At 52.1% G+C, this 17,975-nt stretch overlaps 2 protein-coding genes across 3 annotated transcripts; both read right to left on the bottom strand.

Moving 5' to 3' along the window:
* Positions 1–1,940: 1,940 nt before the first annotated feature.
* PRF1 (perforin 1) lies at positions 1,941–7,993 on the bottom strand. 2 transcript variants are annotated; one of them, XM_083472199.1, is made up of 3 exons: positions 7,152–7,993; positions 4,252–4,821; positions 1,941–3,230 (listed from the first exon to the last, which is right to left on the bottom strand). In XM_083472199.1, the coding sequence occupies exons 2-3, from the start codon at positions 4,797–4,799 to the stop codon at positions 2,111–2,113; spliced, it is 1,668 nt and encodes a 555-aa protein (XP_083328325.1). In that variant the 5' UTR covers positions 4,800–4,821; positions 7,152–7,993; the 3' UTR covers positions 1,941–2,110. The 2 variants fall into 2 exon arrangements, with proteins under 2 accessions (XP_083328325.1, XP_083328326.1); XM_083472200.1 differs by lacking the exon at positions 7,152–7,993 and adding an exon at positions 5,606–5,681.
* A 3,539-nt stretch (positions 7,994–11,532) lies between these two features.
* On the bottom strand, positions 11,533–17,861 carry ZNF668 (zinc finger protein 668). The gene is made up of 2 exons (XM_083470773.1): positions 17,560–17,861; positions 11,533–13,468 (listed from the first exon to the last, which is right to left on the bottom strand). The coding sequence occupies exons 1-2, from the start codon at positions 17,605–17,607 to the stop codon at positions 11,681–11,683; spliced, it is 1,836 nt and encodes a 611-aa protein (XP_083326899.1). The 5' UTR covers positions 17,608–17,861; the 3' UTR covers positions 11,533–11,680.
* Between the last annotated feature and the right edge of the window lie 114 nt (positions 17,862–17,975).

The following is a 17,975-nucleotide window of genomic DNA, read 5'->3' on the forward strand; positions in this document are numbered from 1 at the left end:
TTGGCTGAGAAAGATTGAATCCAATTCAATTCTGAGATAGGGTAGGGAGGAACTTGATGAAAGCATATTCCCCGAACCAGTAATGAAAAGGAACAAAGCAATTTTTTTTCCTCCTGTGCTACTGAGAAGTGTGTTACTTGGCTTCTAACCATAGCTTTTTTTTCTGGAGGTACACATACCCCTAAACATTTTGTGAATCTAGGTTTGGCCTCATTGAGGGGGAGTATTTCAATACGAGTAGGAAAATGAGAGTACCCCTAAACATTTTTTTAGAAAGAAAAAAAAAGCACTGCTTCTTAACTACTGCTCCTTATGTGGATGGGTTGAGGGGAGAGCTCTTAATAGAAATAGCTTGGACTTTATGTTGGCCAGTAGGGGGCACCATGTCCTTTTTCTTAACTAAATCAAGGAAGGATATATATATATATATATATATATATATATATATATATATATATATATATAGGCTTACAAAGAAATTGTCTTTTATTTGGTGCCCTAAAAGAACTTTGAGTTCAGTCATTCTCTGTAAAGTGTAGCATTGGACATAAGCATCCTGAGAACTTCAGCATTTACACACACAGAGACCTGCAAGTTTCAGCCCTGCAAGTTCTAAATGATCACATATTTTAAAAAGGCAATAAGCAGAACAAATTGTCTGTGTAGCGTCCCCTGCGTCCAAGGTCTTGTAACAGAAGCATAGAGAGAAAATCTGGTCTGAGGAGAGACGCTTGAGTCTCCCGTAAGCTTCTTCCTCTCCCCACCCCCCACCCCCACCCCACTGCCCTCCCAATTACTTTAAGGTTTCTTTCTACTTGTTTCTTCCGTGGTAAGCTCTGACGTATATTGCTTTTTGCCTCTCTTGCCACTTCCTGCCTCAGCCTCTTACTGAAGACTGTGGTGTGGGGGGCTAAATTGTGATGTGGACCGTGTGGTCTTTTTGACATTTGTGGCTGAATATTTGGTACAGCAATTTCAAAGAAGATGTAACATGCTTTTCCAGTTGAGATGTAATGTGCTTTCTCGTCAGTCTAATCACTTTTATAACGTAAAATATTGTGTGTGAGAGAGACAGAGAGAGAGGTTTGCTGTTCTGCCAAGCATATAAACTAGCCCAGAGACTTATCCCTGTCCCGAAGCAGCTCAAATCACCTTCATTTTGCAGAACATATTCTGCGCTTGCCAATCATTGCTGGTTCTAACTCCAGATAGGACTGACTGGTGATAACTCTCTAGTTTTTAAGTGATCATTTGGGTTGTGTGGAATGTGTTAATTGAAGATCTGGCCTCTTTCCAAAGGGCTTTAATGCAGTGCCATTCACTAACGACTCACTTGCCAAAAGAAAAGTGTCTTGCTAAAGAAGTGGCCCTAAGATGATGCCACTTAATCTGCCACCCATCCAAACACGTATTTCGTAAGGGAGCATTTGAGTACATTAAGTCCTAATGACACTTTATAGGTTGTATTCCCCTCACCTTTAGTCCTGTTCCATTAATTCATACACATGCAATAGTGAGAAGGTGCAAGCCTCCCTCCCACCCCAAAGAAACCCATACCAACCTTTTCAATCTTTGCATTTCCTGTCCTATACAGTATCTGTATGTCCCATCTGTTTGCGGGGGGTGCTGGGGACTGGCAAATGGCCAGAAGCGTCCATCATTAGGAATATCTTATATTTCAGGGGTATACGTGACACCCTCTCCAAAAATTGGCTCTGGCTTGGCTGACCTTGTGAGGTATTCTTGTAATTATCTTAACTCATGAGTAGGCCCATTGAAGTTAATATGACACTCCTGGGCTCGTTCATTTCAGTGGGTCTTCTCTGAGCAGAACTAGCTATGGATACAACTCAAAACCTGGAATTTGGTGATTTGAATGTTAGCAAGTGAGAAGAAAGACAGATTGTGTTTTAGAGATAAGTAGCACATGCAGAAACAACTAATAATAATAAATTTATTATTTGTACCCTGTCCATCTGACTGGGTTGCTTCCAGCATATACAAAAACATAATAAAACATTGAACATTAAAAAACCGGGGTCCTCTAAGCTTGAGGGAGAAATCCATTGGGCCCACCATCTCAAGGAGCCCTTTGCTTGACGGGGTCCACTTAGCCATTCCATTGCAACAAGTCACCTACATAGTTCGGCTTCTGAGGGACGTAATCCAAGCAGTAGGGACCTCCTAGAAAGGGACCGCACTCCAAGTGGTATTGGAATTCCAGGCTCCCATGATTAAGGTAACATATTTTATTTTGCGGCTTCCCAGCTTGCAGGGGTTCGTCGCACGACCCCAGCAGGTCGTCATCCCATCTGTTGTCTTCGTCCCAGACCTGTACCCGCAACTTGCTGGTCTCCCCCAAGACTTGGATGTTCCCCACATCCAAGTGGACCTTCCATTCTGGGTTGTCATTGTTCCATATGGTGGGAGTGCGCATCTCCCTGCCGTTGTAGAAGACCTTGACGAAGGCGTCAGTCCGTGACCAGTAGTCTCCCCACAAGTTCCTGGCACGCACAATTGTCACCTTCAGCTTGCCCAGGCCTCGCGCCCGCGAGCAGCACATAGCGTTGGTGGTGCCGTCACTGGCGCAGACACACGAGCAGGCGTCCCGGGCGCTCCGCCGTGTCCCTGGTGGGCAGGGCTGGGAGCAGTTCCTCCACAGCGCCCGTTCTCTCACGTACTCACTCACCGCCTGCCGCAAACCCTCTCTCTTGGGGTCTCCCTTGGTCACCAAGGTGTGGATGGGCACCAGGGAGTAGGAGACCAAACCAGGGACGGATTTGAGGCTTTCCAACCAGTCCTTGAAGGGCTCTGTGCTCTGCCCGTCGCAGAAGAGCACGTCCGCCTGGCTGTTCCCGCCCACAATCTCCGTCTGCCGCTCACTGTACGTCTGGTGGAAAGAGCCCTTGAAATTCCTCTTCTTCTTCAGCTCCTCACACTTCTGGAAGGCGGCTTCCATCTTGACTTTGCCGAGGCTGGCGGCGGCCTCCAGGCTAAGGCAATCCTTGACCTCGTCCGTGGTCGCCCCGTCCAGCGTTGCCTCGCACACCCGCACAGCCGTCACGTCCCTCACGCGGCCCCCCAAGTGAATCTGTTGTATGAAATGGGTCCCGTAGGTTTGGATCAGCTGGCGGTATTCCAGCCGGGAGTCAGGCTGGTACTTTTTGGGAAGGGTCTTCACGGCGTATTTGAAATGGCTGCTCTGCGGCAAGTGATGCCCAAGGCGGAAGCTGCAGGGAAAAGAAGGAGGTTATTCGGGGAGCTCCCAGGCAGTCACTGTTTTCCGGTGGGCACTGATGGATTGATCTGGAATTCTTGTGGAACAAAACCATTCCCCCCTCTCCCTGCTCACAAATTGGACAAATAGGAGTGTGGGGTAGCAGTTTCTGAAATGTGGCTTCTTAATTTGATTGGCCTGCTTCCAGGCCATGCAGTCGACCCCTCCCACACATAAGGCAAGGTGAGAAGACTGCCTTAGGTGGCAGGATCCACAGGGCCAGCAGATCCAGCTTCCAAGAAACACATCACTTATAGTTGCGGCAGCGATGGTTGCAAAGGGCTGGATCTGCTGCCTCCTCCAGATGCTACTTCTACAGGGGTCTCTTGGTGAACAGGAGGTGCTGCTGGTCTTTTCCCACCCCAGGGAGGAAATGGTGGGTGCTGCCCTTTGAGATCTCCTGGGCTCTGCACATGGGCATAGCCAAGGGGGGGGCAGGGAGGGGCAGCTGCCCCCCAATCAATAAAAATACATAGCAAACTGAGGTTCACCCCATAACAAAAATCCTGGCTACACCCCTGGCTCTGCACCCATCCGGCTTGATTCAGAGCAGGCCCTTTTCCCCAAAGACCTTTGATTCCCACTTCCAGGACTTATTTTCAGCCAGAGCTCACTGGAGCTCATCTCTGGCACCTTTCAGGTGAGTGCCGTTTCCAAGGGAAAAGTTCATGGTGAGCTCCGGCACCACTTTTTCTAGAAAGACAGCACTGTCCACTTCCGCCATTGGGTAAATGATTTGATTCCCTCCCTTGTTCCCAATGTGGATCTTCACTCACCCCAAATGGAGGGGTGTCGTTTTGTGGTTTGCCTCGGGTGCTGAAACGTCTCGGGCTGGCGCTGCCTCCCAGATCTACATTTCCCGGCGCCCTTAACAAATCAGCACAAAAAGCCAGCTACGGCCCTTCGGCCTTTCTCCCTGTCTGCCCCCAAGCCATTCCTCTACCCTGCCTTCCCCCATTCCCTGCCTTCGTCACCTGTAGTGGGAGCAGGAGACCTCATGGCTCGCAAAACTGTACTTGTCCTGAGAGCTCTTCTCCCGGCTGAATTCGGCCATCTTGGAGTGGGATCCTGCCAGAGCCACCTGGGCCAGGGCCTGGGGCTTCACCTCCACCTCCAGCCCTGCCTTCCAGTCGTTCTTCACGTCGGATCCTTCTGCAAGGACCAGAGAGATGCCAGACTCCTGCACGGAGGAATGCACGCTCCTTTGGCACGAGGTTTTGGCTTCCCAGTCGACGGCAGCCACCGGGAGCCTCTGGCGCGGCTTCCCCTCCAGCAGGGGGTTCTGGCACAAGGTGCAGCTCCCGTCCGGCCTCTGCCACTGGTTCATATCCAGGACCTTTGCCCCTTTCTTCTCCAGAGTGGTGATGTCGATGCCCTCGCCGGCCAAGCTGTGCCCAGGGACGAAGTCCTTGTGTTCCAGGCATTCATCCTCCGTGGCCTTGTGGCATTGTGGGGAGACGCCGAGGAAGAGGAGGAAGAGGAAGAGGAGAGGCACAGAGGACGCAGGGCTCGCTTTCAGCATGGCCGCCCTCTGGGAAGACACCCTGCAACGAGAAAGGAACTGATAACTCGGATCATCCTGGGATGCGGTGCATGCTTGAAGTTAGTCCATTGCAATGTGGGAAGGAGTGATTCTGAGGAAGGGCTTTGAGGCACTGGCTGCAAACTCACTACCAGGCTAAGTTCAGGGATTTAGTGGACAAAAACCCTATACAATGGGGGACCGGTATACCTGATTTCACCCATAATATACCCAACCAGTCACTGCACTCTGCAGATACCGTCTCATCAGGAGATCTGCTCTGTGTGCTCTCAGAATCAGACACTTCGTGTGGCAGCGTTGCCCTTTGGAACTCCTCGCTACTGCCTATCAGGCAAAATCTATGGTCTTGTCAGTGCCTATTAAACAGCTTCATTTTCCAACTTTCAAGTGCAGAAACTTTCACCCTGTTTCTGCATTCCATCTACATCTGTATTAAACTTCCTCGCACGTGTCCTTCTTGTGCTTCACGAGGGTGTATATGAGAAGTGGTTTGTGTGAAGTTGGAGCCAGTGTGGTGTTGTGGTTTGAGCGCTGGACAAGGAGCAAAAAACCCGAGTTTGAATCCCCACTCAGCCACGAAGCTCGACCTTGGGGAGGTCTTGATCTCTCTGCCTACCCTACCTCACAGGGTTCTTGAGAGGATGACCTGGGGAGAGGGAGAACCATACAAATGTAATAAAATAACTAAACAATAGGTGATCAACCTGTGGCCCTTGAGGTGTTGTTGGACTCCACATCCCATCAGTCCTGGCTATTTTTCTGGAAAAAGAGGTGCCACAACTCACCATAAACGCCTTCCTTGTTCTCTTAGAATGGCAATGGCGCCCACCTGAGAGATGCCGGAACTGAGTTCCAGCGGGTTCCCACTGGAAAAAAAGCCCTGTATATATATACCACTGTAGAGTAATTGGGGCAATACCCCCTTTCTGCAGCTCAGCAACTTCACAACCCTCTTTTCCTTAGGATGCAAAACCTCTCGGCTAAAGTGTTTTTGGGGGGTGGGGGTGGGCAGAGTCCTCAAAGTTCTTAGTTGCAATAAATGCTTGGAACCAGACTTTGCTGGATTTGGCAAAAAGTGCCACAATCCAGGCCAGGCCAGTTTTTCTGTGATAGGAGACCCCTGTCAGAGGAGCCGTCCCAGTCGTTAACTTGACAAAAGGCAGGAAGAGCAGTCATTGAGAGGAACGAAAGGTGTGGGTGTGATGTCACAAGGTTTTGGGGCCTTTGGCAGGAGGCTTGGAATAGCTGGGAACAAAGGCCAGAGCAAATTTGACCGGAGATGCATTGGACTCCTGCACTGCACTGCTGTGGGGAACAAGCCCCTCTTGAGATGACCGTGCTGTAAGATCTGGACTCTCTCCACGAGGACTGGAGGTGTAAATAGGTGAATAAATTATATTTCTTAAAACTGCGACAGCCTCCGCTATACCTTGATTCTCAATGGAACACAGACCAGAATATTGCCACAGCTCAGCAGGGACTGGAGGTGGCTTCCAACTTTGGCAAGAAAAGTTTCTTGAATTTGATTGCTGAAATGTGTACGTTTGCCAGACTCTGGGACTGAGAATCTTCTTGTGTCTAGATGCTACAAGCTACTTGGAGTTTAGGATTGGAGCTGTAAGTGGGCAGCACACTCATATGAGGTTTAGGAGAGGCTCGGAGAGAATGCAGGCTGCCTTTACACTCTGAGTAAACCACAAAGGGGCACGTTGAAGAAGCCATTGCTTGAGTGCATCCCAGGTTCCCTCCAATTTGGGATTGCAGGAGTAAAAAAGCGGGGCGGCGGCAGCAACTACCGGAAACTAGGGCTGTTGTGTTGCAGTGGGGCAATGAAGGGGACATGAGAGGCTTTTCTTGGGCACACCCCACACCCTCCAACATTTCCCCAATGAAAATAGGGACGTCCCATTCCATAATGACAATTCTACTAGTTATACCCCACACATCTTACTGGGTTTCCCCAGCCACTCTGGGCAGCTTCCAACATAGGTAAAAACAGAATAAAACATTTTTAAAAACTTCCCTATACAGGATTGCCTTCATGATTGCTTGGGGGTCGGGTAACTCCAAACCCTTCAAAAAAATTCCAGTGAGAATAGGGACATCCCACCATACCATCCAACAGTTCTCCAATGAAAATAGGGACATCCTAAGGAAAAGCGGGACATTCTAGGATCAAATCAGAAACCAGGACGGTTTCTCTAAATCAGGGGTGTCCCTGGAAAATAGGGACACCTGGGGGGCCTGCACTCCCCAGGTCAAGCAGTCAACAAATAATGGAGGCTACTGATCCAACTTCCTTTCTTCTAATATCCACCCACAAATACCTACCTTCAGAAGGAGAAGGAAAGTCAGCGTGTTGGCTGGTGGGTCTGTGTGTTGCTCGACTGGGGCTGGCGTCTGCGCGCGCATGTATCTGTCTCCCAGAGACAGGATGTCACAGTTCAGAAAGAGGAAAAAGAAACCTAACCTCAGATGTGACAAGAGTTATTGATCACGAGGCGGCTGAGAATAGGAGAGCAGGTGGGATTCTGAGGTCGACACTCATCACAAGCCGTTGTGTGTGGGTTGGGAGGCGGGTTGGTTGCTAAAGGAACATTGCAAGTTGGGGGAGAAGGACATCAACATTTACACCTCTGCTAATTTATTTATTCTTATTTGTTGCATTGCTTTTGTCTCATCCTCATTTTAAGCAGCTCTGGGTGTCTGCACCACCTCGTTCTCCCCAACAGCAGCCCTGTGAAATAGGCTAGGCTGAGAGAGAACATGAATGGCTCAAACTCACCTCATGCCCAAGTGGGGATTTTAAACTTTGGTCTCTCTTGAGTCCTGTTCTGATAAACACTAGCCACAGAAAATGTGAGAGAGAACAAAATGCCTTGCAAAAATGACTGTGTCTGCTCACCTTGGGGCTCTTTCTAGTCACCACAGGCAAACAGCTATTTTCAAGGCTGAATTGAACATTTCTGGGTACATTTCCCTGACCATAGGACAGAGGGAGGAAAGGAGAGAAGTGATGTAGCCCACAGTCAACAGTTTCTGCTTTGCATGCAAAAGTTCCCAGGTTCAGGTTTTTAATGTTTGATGTTATATTATGTATTTATATGTATTGGGAGCAGCCCAGAGGGGCTGAGGCAACCCAGCTAGATATGTGGGGAATAATAATAATAATAAATAAATAATAATAATAGTTGTTGTTGTTGTTTTGCTCAAGAGGCATACTGAAGGGGGCAACCTAAATCTCAATTGGGGCCACCCAAGCCTCTTGTTCTGGCCTCTATATCTCTTTTTAGGCCACCACCCCTCTCTCCAGGCCGCCGCCGCCGCCACCCCAGCCCTGTGTGGCTGTATACATAAACTAACCTATGACAGAAAGTGGGAGGGGTGTTTGTTGCTCACTTTTATCCCAGGCCCCACCCAGTACTGGGACATGGCCCTCAGGAGGTTGCCCAGAAGGGAATGTGGCTCTTGGGATGCAAGTTTCCTAGCCAATGGAAAACATTATACTTGATCAGACTGCAGCAGCAAACACCAGCATTTTATATTATCCTTTTAGCTGGAGTTGCTGGGGATTAAGCACGACAGGGAAGCTGCCTCTTACTGGTCCACTTTGCTTAGTATTGTCAACAGGGAAGCTCTTTGGGGATGCCCAAGGTTGAATCTTGGAGCTTCTGTCTGCAAGGACTGAGCTCTGCTGAGGCAAAAGACAACCTTGCCAGGTCATTCTGCAGGAGAGAGAAATGTCCTGGTGTTGTTGGACTACAACTCCCATCATCCTTCACCCTGGGCCATGCAGGTGGGGACTGAAGGTATCCAATGGCAGCTGGAGGGCTGCACCCTGTCGCAGCCTCCTGGGTGCAGAGCAGGGGCAGCCAGGGTCCCCCAATGTCCCACTGGCCCCAACGAGCATAGCCAATGATCTGGGGTGATGGGAGTTGTAGTCCATAGCATCTGGAGGGGGCTACATTGGCCACCTCTGGCCCAAAGAGTTGAGGGTTTGGAACGGAGGTCGGGGCCCTGGAACTCCTAAATCTCATCTGCCTTTCTACAGGCAAAGGCTACACACCTTTAATATCTGCTAAGACTAAGGGACGCGGGTGGCGCTGTGGGTTAAACCACAGAGCCTAGGACTTGCTGATCAGGTCGGCGGTTCAAATCCCCGCAATGGGGTGAGCTCCTGTTGCTCGGTCCCTGCTCCTGCCAACCTAACAGTTCGAAAGCACGTCAAAGTGCAAGTAGATAAATAGGTACCAGCAGGAAGGTAAACGGCGTTTCTGTGTGCTGCTCTGGTTTGCCAGGAGCAGCTTAGTCATGCTGGCCACTTGACCCAGAAGCTGTACGCCGGCTCCCTCGGCCTTTATAGCGACATAAGCGCCGCAACCCGAGTCGGCCACGACTGGACCTAATGGTCCAGGGGTCCCTTTACCTTTAAGACTAAGTGAACATTCAACAAACGGAGCTGCTCCTACCGCAGAGAAGTATTGCTGGGGGAAGTGGACAGGCACATATTTTGTATGGAGTTCTGTCCCACATTCAGTGGGGAGCTGCTGCCTGTCAAAGCAGAGACTGGTTAGACTGACAGAGCATGTGCTTGGCACGCAGAAGGCTCTGGGTTCAATCCCTGGCAGCTCCAGGATGCGCTAGAAGAAACATCTTCGTCCAAAATCCCCAAAATCTGCTGCCAGTTAGTGTAGACAGTACTGACTTAGATGCACCAATGGTCTGCCTCGGCCTAAGGCAGGACTCAAAGACCCGGCAGCTTTGCCTGCTAAATTTCTGTCTGCTGTGCAGCTGAAAAGGCACAGGACCTCTAGTGAAAACGAAACACCCTAATCTCATCCTGATCTGGGTTGGCCAAACATCACGAGTGAGAGGCCCCAACCACCGGCCCTGCCATGGGAAGACCATCGCTTTTGACACCTCCTGCCACAGAAAAGATGTTAGCAAGCCATTTCACGACTTGACTGCAGGAACCCTGGACCACCAGCCACGCACAGCTGTTCAAGGATGACACACACCAGGGACGTGAAGCCCAGGAGACACACGGTCTTTGACTACAGGGTCAGGCCTTAATATGTTTGAGGGGTTTTTGTGTGTGTTTTTTAATATTCTGTTGGAAGCTGCCCAGAGTGTCTGGGGGAACCCAGTCAGATGGGAGACAGATAAATAATAAAATTATTATTCTTATTAACGCCACGACCGCCTGTGAGCAAGAGGCTGCAGGATGTGTTCCACCAGCCAGAGCCACTAACTTCAGACAAGTTAACATGCCCCCGACATACATGAAAAAAGTTGCCCGCCCCCACGCTGCTCTAGCCAGGGCCTAGCACCCACCTCTCACACACTGCCTGCCCACTTCCTTCCCGCCAATGCATTGTGTGTGTACATTTTGTACAAGCTGTGTGTGTAATTGTTGCTGTCTCCAGCTTCCTTGCCTAAGGCCCCCCTGCCCTTAAGGCCCCCCTGCCCTCGCGTGCTCTCTTCCTCGCCGCTCTCTGTGCGATGTTTAAACCCCAAACAAACTGACAAATTCCCCTTCCCCCAGACAAGCGGCCCAGCAAACTGCTTTGTTCCATGAGCAGCTGAGCATTCTGAGCTGTCACAGCAGCCCAGCCAATCAGCAGCAGAGGCTTCGCAGTAACAAGGGCTACGCAATATGGATGGCCGAAGATTGCTGTGCTCCCTGGAAAGGTTTGTAGCAGCCGGCAGGAAAGGAGCAGGACATCTGAATTCCACCCTCAGCTCTGGAAGAGGAGCCAGATTCAGTAGGTGAGGCCAGGGGAGTAAAAAGACTTTGGGGTCCTGTTACCCCATGACCACAACTCGCAAGTCTTATAGGATTGAGCACTTTCTCCACCCACTTTTTTTTAATAAAAAAACCCACAAGGCTTTTATTTGATCTGTTCAGACAGCATGATCCGGATTGAGTAGAGTTAATTGTCCTGGGAGTTGATAGGGCGGGGGGAGGTTCCTTGCATTCTCCCCCCACCCACTCCCCTAATTTAACTCCACCCCCGCAAAAAAACCTCCACAGTGTCAATAAACCAATGGATTGCCACAGATGCGAACACAACCTGACAGCAGGATGGGTCTGCAGGGGGCAGAAGCACACGCACAGACGCAAAGAATATGGACTCCTATTGGTGTGTGTGAGGGGGTGTCCGTGTTTTAAAAGCTCATCCACACACCCCAACCTGCCCAGGCACGTCGTTGATGCTCCACCAGGTAGGCAAATGTCTGATGCTGGAGGAAGGGGCGGGGCTAGTGAGGGAGCTTAAAGCCACACCGACTTAAGAGGCAAGACTTACGAAGCGCCCAAAGCCAAGCCTGCTTCTACAAGGAGAAGAGCTGGAGGAGCAAGAGCTGTACTCCAAAGGGGAGGCGTCAAAGGAGTGTCAACCACACAGCCTTATGAGGAAGGAGGGAAAGAAGGGGAAGGGGAGGGAAGGAGGGAGGGAGGAGGGAAGGAAGGAAGGAAGGAAGGAAGGAAGGAAGGAAGGAAGGAAGGAAGGAAGGAAGCAGTGGCGTAGCGTGGGGGTGCAGGGGGGGCCGGCCGCACCGGGCGCAACATCTGGGGGTTAGGGTTAGGGGGCGCAAATCCACGGGTTAGGGGGCGCAAATTACTTGCCTTGCCCCGGGTGCTGACAACCCACGCTACGCCACTGGAAGGAAGGAAGGGAAGGGAAGGGAAGGGAAGGGAAGGGAAGGGAAGGGAAGGGAAGGGAAGGGAAGGGAAGGGAAGGGAAGGGAAGGGAGGACAGACTATGGGGTTCATAAAGGCATGCCACCATGGTATGGGAAGGCCATGATTCTGGCAAGCCAAGCTGCCCAGTCACACGTCAGGAAAGAAGAGACTGCACTTAGGAAGGTTCAGTGAGAGCCTCCGGAAGACAGTCTGAGGGAGAATCCTTGTCTGTCTCCATCCCGTCGTCATCATGATGAGGGTGGATGTGGGCGGGGAGCAGCTGCTCGTAGGTCGTGATGGTGGCGGTCACCACGGTCTCGTCGGGGCTCCTGTTTTCGGTGGCCGCGTGCGTCTTGAGGTGCTTGCGCAGGTCGGAGGCGCCCAGGAAGGCCTTGGGGCACTGGGGGCAGGCGTGAGGGCGGACCCCAGAGTGGATGCGCTCGTGCTTGCGCAGCCCAGCCCGGTCCGAGAACCCCTTGCCGCACTCGGGGCAGGGGAACGGGCGCAGGGAAGGGTGGAGCAGCCGCTCGTGGCGCCGCAGCTCCTGAGCGGAGCCAAAGGCCTCGCCGCACTCCCCGCAAGCAGGCATCACCGTGGCGACCACAATGGCCGCCTGGTCTGTGGCGAGGAGGTCCTGGCTGGCGAGGGGGGCGGGCTTGTCGCCGGCCTCGTTGCCGTGGGTGCGCTCGTGCTTCCTGAGGCTGGATGAGACCACGAAGGCCTTCCCGCAGCGGCCGCACTTGAAGGGCCTCTCCCCGGAGTGGACGCGGTAGTGCTTGGTGAGGCTGGCGCGCTCGGCGAACCTCTTGCCGCACTCGCCGCACTGGTGGGGCCGCTGCCCCGAGTGCACCAGCAGGTGGCGCTTGAGGTCCCACGAGGCTACGAAGCTCTTGTCGCACTGGGGGCACTTGTGGGGCCTCTCGCCCGTGTGGATGCGCTGGTGCATGGCCAGGTCGGCCGGCTGGCGGAAGGCCTTGCCGCACTTGTCGCAGGCATAGGGCTTGAGGCCCTGGTGCGCCCGCTGGTGCCGCCGGAAGCTGGAGGGGTCGCTGAACATGCGCCCGCACTGCGGGCACAGGAAGGGCTTCTCCCCGGAGTGTGTGCGCTGGTGGCTCTGGAAGGAGGAGAGCTGCGTGAAGCCCTTGCTGCACAGGTTGCAGCGGTAGGGCTTGTGGGCCGCGTGGATGCGCTGGTGGCAGGCCAGCGACGACGAGCGCGAGAAGGCCTTGCCGCAGTCCTGGCACAGGAAGGGCCGCTCGCCTGTGTGCGAGCGCTCGTGGTTCTTCAGGTCCTTGAGCTCGGCGTAGGTCTTGTGGCACGCCTGGCACTGGTAGGGGCGCAGCCCGGCGTGGGTGCGGCGGTGCTTGCGGAAAACCGAGGGATCTGCAAAGCTCTTGCCGCACTCGCCGCACAAGTAGGGCTTCTCGCCCGTGTGGGAGCGCTGGTGGATCTTCAGCTTGGAGAGCGTGCCATAGCCCTTGTGGCACTGCTGGCAGCGGAAGGGGAGGTCCCCCGTGTGGCGGGCCATGTGCACCCGCAGGCAGACCGGCTGCATGAAGGCCTTGCCGCACTCATGGCACACAAAGGGCTTCTCGCCGCTGTGGCTGCGCCCGTGGTTGCGTAGCTCGGGCGCCGTCTTGTAGGCCTTGGCGCACAGCTGGCACTGGAAGGGGCGCTCCGTCTGGTGGCTGAGCTGGTGCTTGCGGAGCTGCCCGCGGTCGGGGAACTCCTTCCTGCAGCTGGGGCACGACAGCTTGCCGGCCAGGCCGGCACCGGCCGCGTGGGACTTCAGGTGGCGCTGCACGCGGGGCGCATTAGGAAAGGTCTTGCTGCACGTCAGGCACTTGTAGCGCCGGCCGGATTGGATGTAGCCGGGCTCTTCCTCCTCATCGTCCTCCAGCTTCACCTCCACCTCTGGCTCCTCCTCCTCCACAGCCTCCGCCATTTTGGGAGAGGTCTCTGCCTGAAACAAAACAAGCAGAAGGAAGCTAAAAGTTGGGAGGCAGCAATGCTTCCGAATATTTGTTTGTTGGTTTGATTTGTACACTGCCCTTCCTTCATAGATCTCAGGGTGGTTGGCAACATAAGAATACAAGATAAAAACACAAGAAACATTGTAAAAACCAAGAACAAAAAAACCCACAAGCCAATAAACCGCCCTGCGCTAAGCCCATCTAAAAGAGTAAAGGATGTCAATGTGCCAAAGGCCTGCTTGAAGAGGAATGTTTTCACCTGGCACCTAAATGAAGGTGCCAGGCGAGCCTCCCTGGGGAGAGCATTCCACAGACGGGGAGCCACTGCAGAAAAGGCCCATTCTTGTATTGCCACTCTACAGACCTCTCGAGGAGGAGGCACATGAAGAAGGGCCTGAGACAATGACCACAGGAACCAGGTTGGTTCATATGGAGCGAGGCGGTCTCATCTCCTGAAGTATGACCGCTGAATTCTGCACCAGCTGAAGTTTCCAAGCCGTCTTCAGAGCCTTCAGAGTATGTATACAGTAGGTACGTCTTCAGAGTATGTATAACACATTGCAGAACCTCAAGGTTACCAGAGCATAGACAAGAATAGTTGGGTTGTCCCTGTCTGGGTTGGGGCACAGCTGGGCCACCAGCCTAAGCTGATGGAAGGCACTCCAGGCCATTGAGGCCGCCTGAGCCTCAAATGACAGCAAAGGATCCAGGATTACCCCCAAGCTGAATACCAGTTGCTGGAAACCACAGGAGCGGGGAGTGTTATTGTGCTCACATTCTGGTCCCAGGTTTCCCCCAGGTATCTGGTTGGCTGGATTAGACGGGCCATCGGCCTGATCCTGCAGGACTCTTCTTCAACACTGTGCTCCCACAACCATGAAGAAGAGCCCAGCTGAATCATGCTTACCTAGTCCAGTCCTTCCTAGTTCTCACGGTGGCCAACCAGATGCCTGCAAAGGGGACTTGAGAGCAACAGGAACTCTCCCCACTTGCAATTCCCAAGAAGCAACCGACAGCTGCCCGCATAAAGGGTTCTGCCAATCTCTTCATGAGGTCTAGTGGCCTGTTGGTGCTAGCTCCTTCACTAACACCGCAGCATCACCCACAGGCCCTAAGTGATGGGGAGGTGGGCCTAGAGCAGGCATAGCCAACCTTCGGCCCTCCTGATGTTTTGGACTACAATTCCCATCATCCCTGACCACTGGTCCTGCTAGCTAGGGATCATGGGAGTTGTAGGCCAAAACATCTGGAGGGCTAAAGGTTGCCTATGCCTGGCCTAGAGTCATCCTTCCCTCTTCTAGTCACAAGGCAGCAACTGCTTGAGAGATAGATGCGGAAAAAGAAGAGCCACAAGTTCTGGGTTGTAGAGAAGAAATATAGTGCAAGCAAACTGAGTCAGGGCTCATCAGCACTCAGCCCTTAAATAATCATTGGTACGGCTGGGGGGTTGATTGCCCAACCTCAAGGGGTGAGATTTGCCATAGAAGAGGGACTGCATGGAGGCAGGGGGAAATCCCGAGTGCTGCTGTAAATGAATTAAAGATTTGTGGTCTAAGGCTGGAAGGGTAAAACTCATCAACCAAACAAAAATAAATTGAATGCATCCAGTAAAAACCAGACAATAATAAGCATGTAGGTGGAAGATATTTATTCCATGGAGCTAAATGGCACAGCATTTTTTTTTGGGGGGGGGGGGAATAACATATATTCTGTTTAATATATATGCAAGTTGTTTGTGTTGTGAGTGGGACCTATAGCTGCTGGTGTCACTGGGGCCTGGGCTCCGAGAACCACGGTTATCTATGAACCTAGGAAGGAAAAGGGTTTTGGAATGCAGAAATTCCCTTAGCGCAAGAGAGACTCTGCTCTGCAGGCAGTTTGCAAGGCGCATGCAACTAAACACAACCACCACCACCAAAATTCTCCCTGCCTTATGCAGAATAGTTGCAAAATGGCTATCTGGGGTACAGGGACCCATATTAGTCCCCCAGGAGGGAAGGAAAAGGACAGCTGGTAGGAACAGAGTTCAAAATCCAGACAGGAGAGTATGTTTGGGGTGGGGAAGGGGTGGAAATGATACGTTTCTCTGCTCAACAAAGACAGATCGTGGAGGAATTTTGCTTGCCTCCCCCAGAGCCGGGATGGTGCTCTTTGCAAAATGGCTGGATTAAGATCTGGGGATGGGGGCAGGGAGAGGAGAAAGGGAGGGGAAAACAGCTAAAATGCATCTTTATGGAAGATGGAAGAACAATTCCAGACGAAAATAAAAAAATAATCATAAGCACCATCCACAATTCTCTTTCCGGTGGAGTTCCTGGGATTTGCAAAGGCAATCAGAGATGTATACACAGGAAGAATTCTATTCCCTTTGTATGGGCTGAAGTCCTGGGATGTAAAATGGCTGTCTCTAAGACCCCAGCGAGGGAAAGGCAACAAAGGTTTGCAAACCATGGAGAGGAGTTTGCAGAGGAGAGAGACTGGCTGGACAATAGAATCTGCAAGAGAACGTCTTTCCCCTCTCCCCAGGGCATAATCTGAGCTAAGGAACCCACTTCAAAGGTTGGTACAAAGAGTGCCTCTGAGCACATCTGGAATGCCCATTTCACACTACAGGACCACAGCCAGCCTTCCTACATCTGGGAGCAGAAGTGAAGCTTTCCTAGGCAGAAGGTACAGGCTTCTCATCCGAAGAGTCAAGGCACCTGTCCTTTCGTACAAAAAATAGCTGCCGCTCAATGCCTAAACCCTCAAAATAAAGGTTTGACGTGGAAGCAAAAGAAATGCATTATGTAAATTGACCTGAATCTAGGGAAGAAAGCTAGATGCTTCCTAGATTACAGATTTGAGGGAGGCTGGAGAGACAAACACTTCGAAGTTGCAGTGATCTATTTGGAACCCAATTTGAAGCGGAGACGATCTGATTCAGCATAAATCCAGAATGTCTCTATTTACCAAAATAATTCCTATTTCTGAGTCCCTATTCCCTGGTTAAAAACTGTTTGCGGGAAGGGAAGGGGGAGAAGAGGAGAGTGGGGTCTCTAGAAGATAAAGCTTCAAATTGGGTAGGTGGGGGGGGGGGCTATGGCTATATTTGCATGTACACAACTTTGCTTACATCCCCATCACCACCTACGGAGGTCGTCATTACAGTGCAATGTACTTGGGGATTGCCGCTATTCCATATACTAATGTAAGCACTGTGAGATTAAACGATATTTTGAAACACCCACAAGGGTTTGTCCCTCCTTTTAACGTGAACTACTCTCTTATGCTCATATGGAAATCGTCCGGCAAAAGATTCTCTCCGTGTTCATCTGTAAAATGCGGGATGGAGGGGTTCTAGTTAAGAAAACAAAACCTTCGGAGAGCTAGAGCTGCCCATCCATCTACTTTTTTTTATTATAGCAAAATGCTCTCGCAGATGGATAGATCTGTTACAGAAACTGCTCTCCTAAAAGACAGCCTTTGCAAAGGAATTCCCACCTCCCTGGCGTAATATAGATTCCAGCAACAAAGGGGACGTCTGGGCGTTTGCGCGTCTGCCGGGAGAGCAATTGCTAGCAGATGTTTGCCGCTGGATGCTCGGGGGGCCAGGAGAGCAACCCAGAGACGCACAAAAGGTTTGCTCCGGCCGAAGAGCCTCCCTTGCAAAATGGCTGTCTCTAGGACCGAGGGACCAACAAACAAAAAGAGGAGGAGGAGGGAGGAGGAGAAGCCCGCATCTCCCTTGCTTCCCCGCTCCCCACACAAAGCAAAAGGCTCTCAGCCCCCCACCCCACCCCCCAGGCCCCCTCTCAGGCTCCGCGATGCCCGGGCAGGTCCCGGCAGCGCCTGGCACCCGAGCCAGAAACGCATCTCCGGAGACTCCCCGGCAAAATGGCTGTCTTTAGGACCAGGGGAGGTGGCCGCCTGGGCGCAAGGAGGGGGAGCAGGGTCCAGCGCCAGGCGATGCACCAGGACCGATCTGCTTTTTATTTATTATTTTTTATCGTTTTTAAAAATGCATTATTAAATAGAAAGAAGACATTAAGTCAAGGCCAAGGAAGGCTGCCCCAGCCGGGATTTCTTGCTCTCTCCTTACCTGCTCTCTCCTTTGTCTATTCGCTCTCTCCTTCGTCTGCGGCTCCATCGGGAGGAGGAGAAAAAGGAGGAGCGCTAGGACCCCGGAGGAAACGGAGGCAGAAAGGGGAGGACCGCGGGGGGGGGCAGGAATTGCTACTTAGCCCAAGTCCCGTTGACTACGCCGGGCAGGGATTCGGCTCCCATCTCTGCTTCAGCCTAAATCAAATAATTGCATTTTATATCCAGGGCGGAGGCCTTTTAAGCAGCTTCGTTGGATTGCAAGGGACGGGGCGGGGTGGTAGAGCGGACAGGAAGTGTGGCATGGCCAAGGATGCAGTGGGGAAGGGATTCGGAGTTGCACAGGGTCGGAAGTGTGGCATCGGAAAGCGGGGCGAAGTTTCGTGACGGACAGGAAGTGTGGCGGGGAAGGGTTTG

The sequence above is a fragment of the Podarcis liolepis genome, assembly GCF_965112155.1.
Source record: "Podarcis liolepis genome assembly, chromosome: 13".
NCBI lineage: Eukaryota > Metazoa > Chordata > Lepidosauria > Squamata > Lacertidae > Podarcis > Podarcis liolepis.

Bases quoted from the DNA above. Each gene is read 5' to 3' on its own strand.
- PRF1 (XM_083472199.1), bottom strand. From the start codon at position 4,799: ATGCTGAAAGCGAGCCCTGCGTCCTCTGTGCCTCTCCTCTTCCTCTTC. The intron at 3,231-4,251 runs GTGACGAAGGCA...TTTTCCCTGCAG, and splicing joins GTCTCCTGCTCCCACTACAG to CTTCCGCCTTGGGCATCACT.
- ZNF668 (XM_083470773.1), bottom strand. From the start codon at position 17,607: ATGGAGCCGCAGACGAAGGAGAGAGCGAATAGACAAAGGAGAGAGCAG. The intron at 13,469-17,559 runs GTAAGGAGAGAG...GTTTTGTTTCAG, and splicing joins ATAGACAAAGGAGAGAGCAG to GCAGAGACCTCTCCCAAAAT.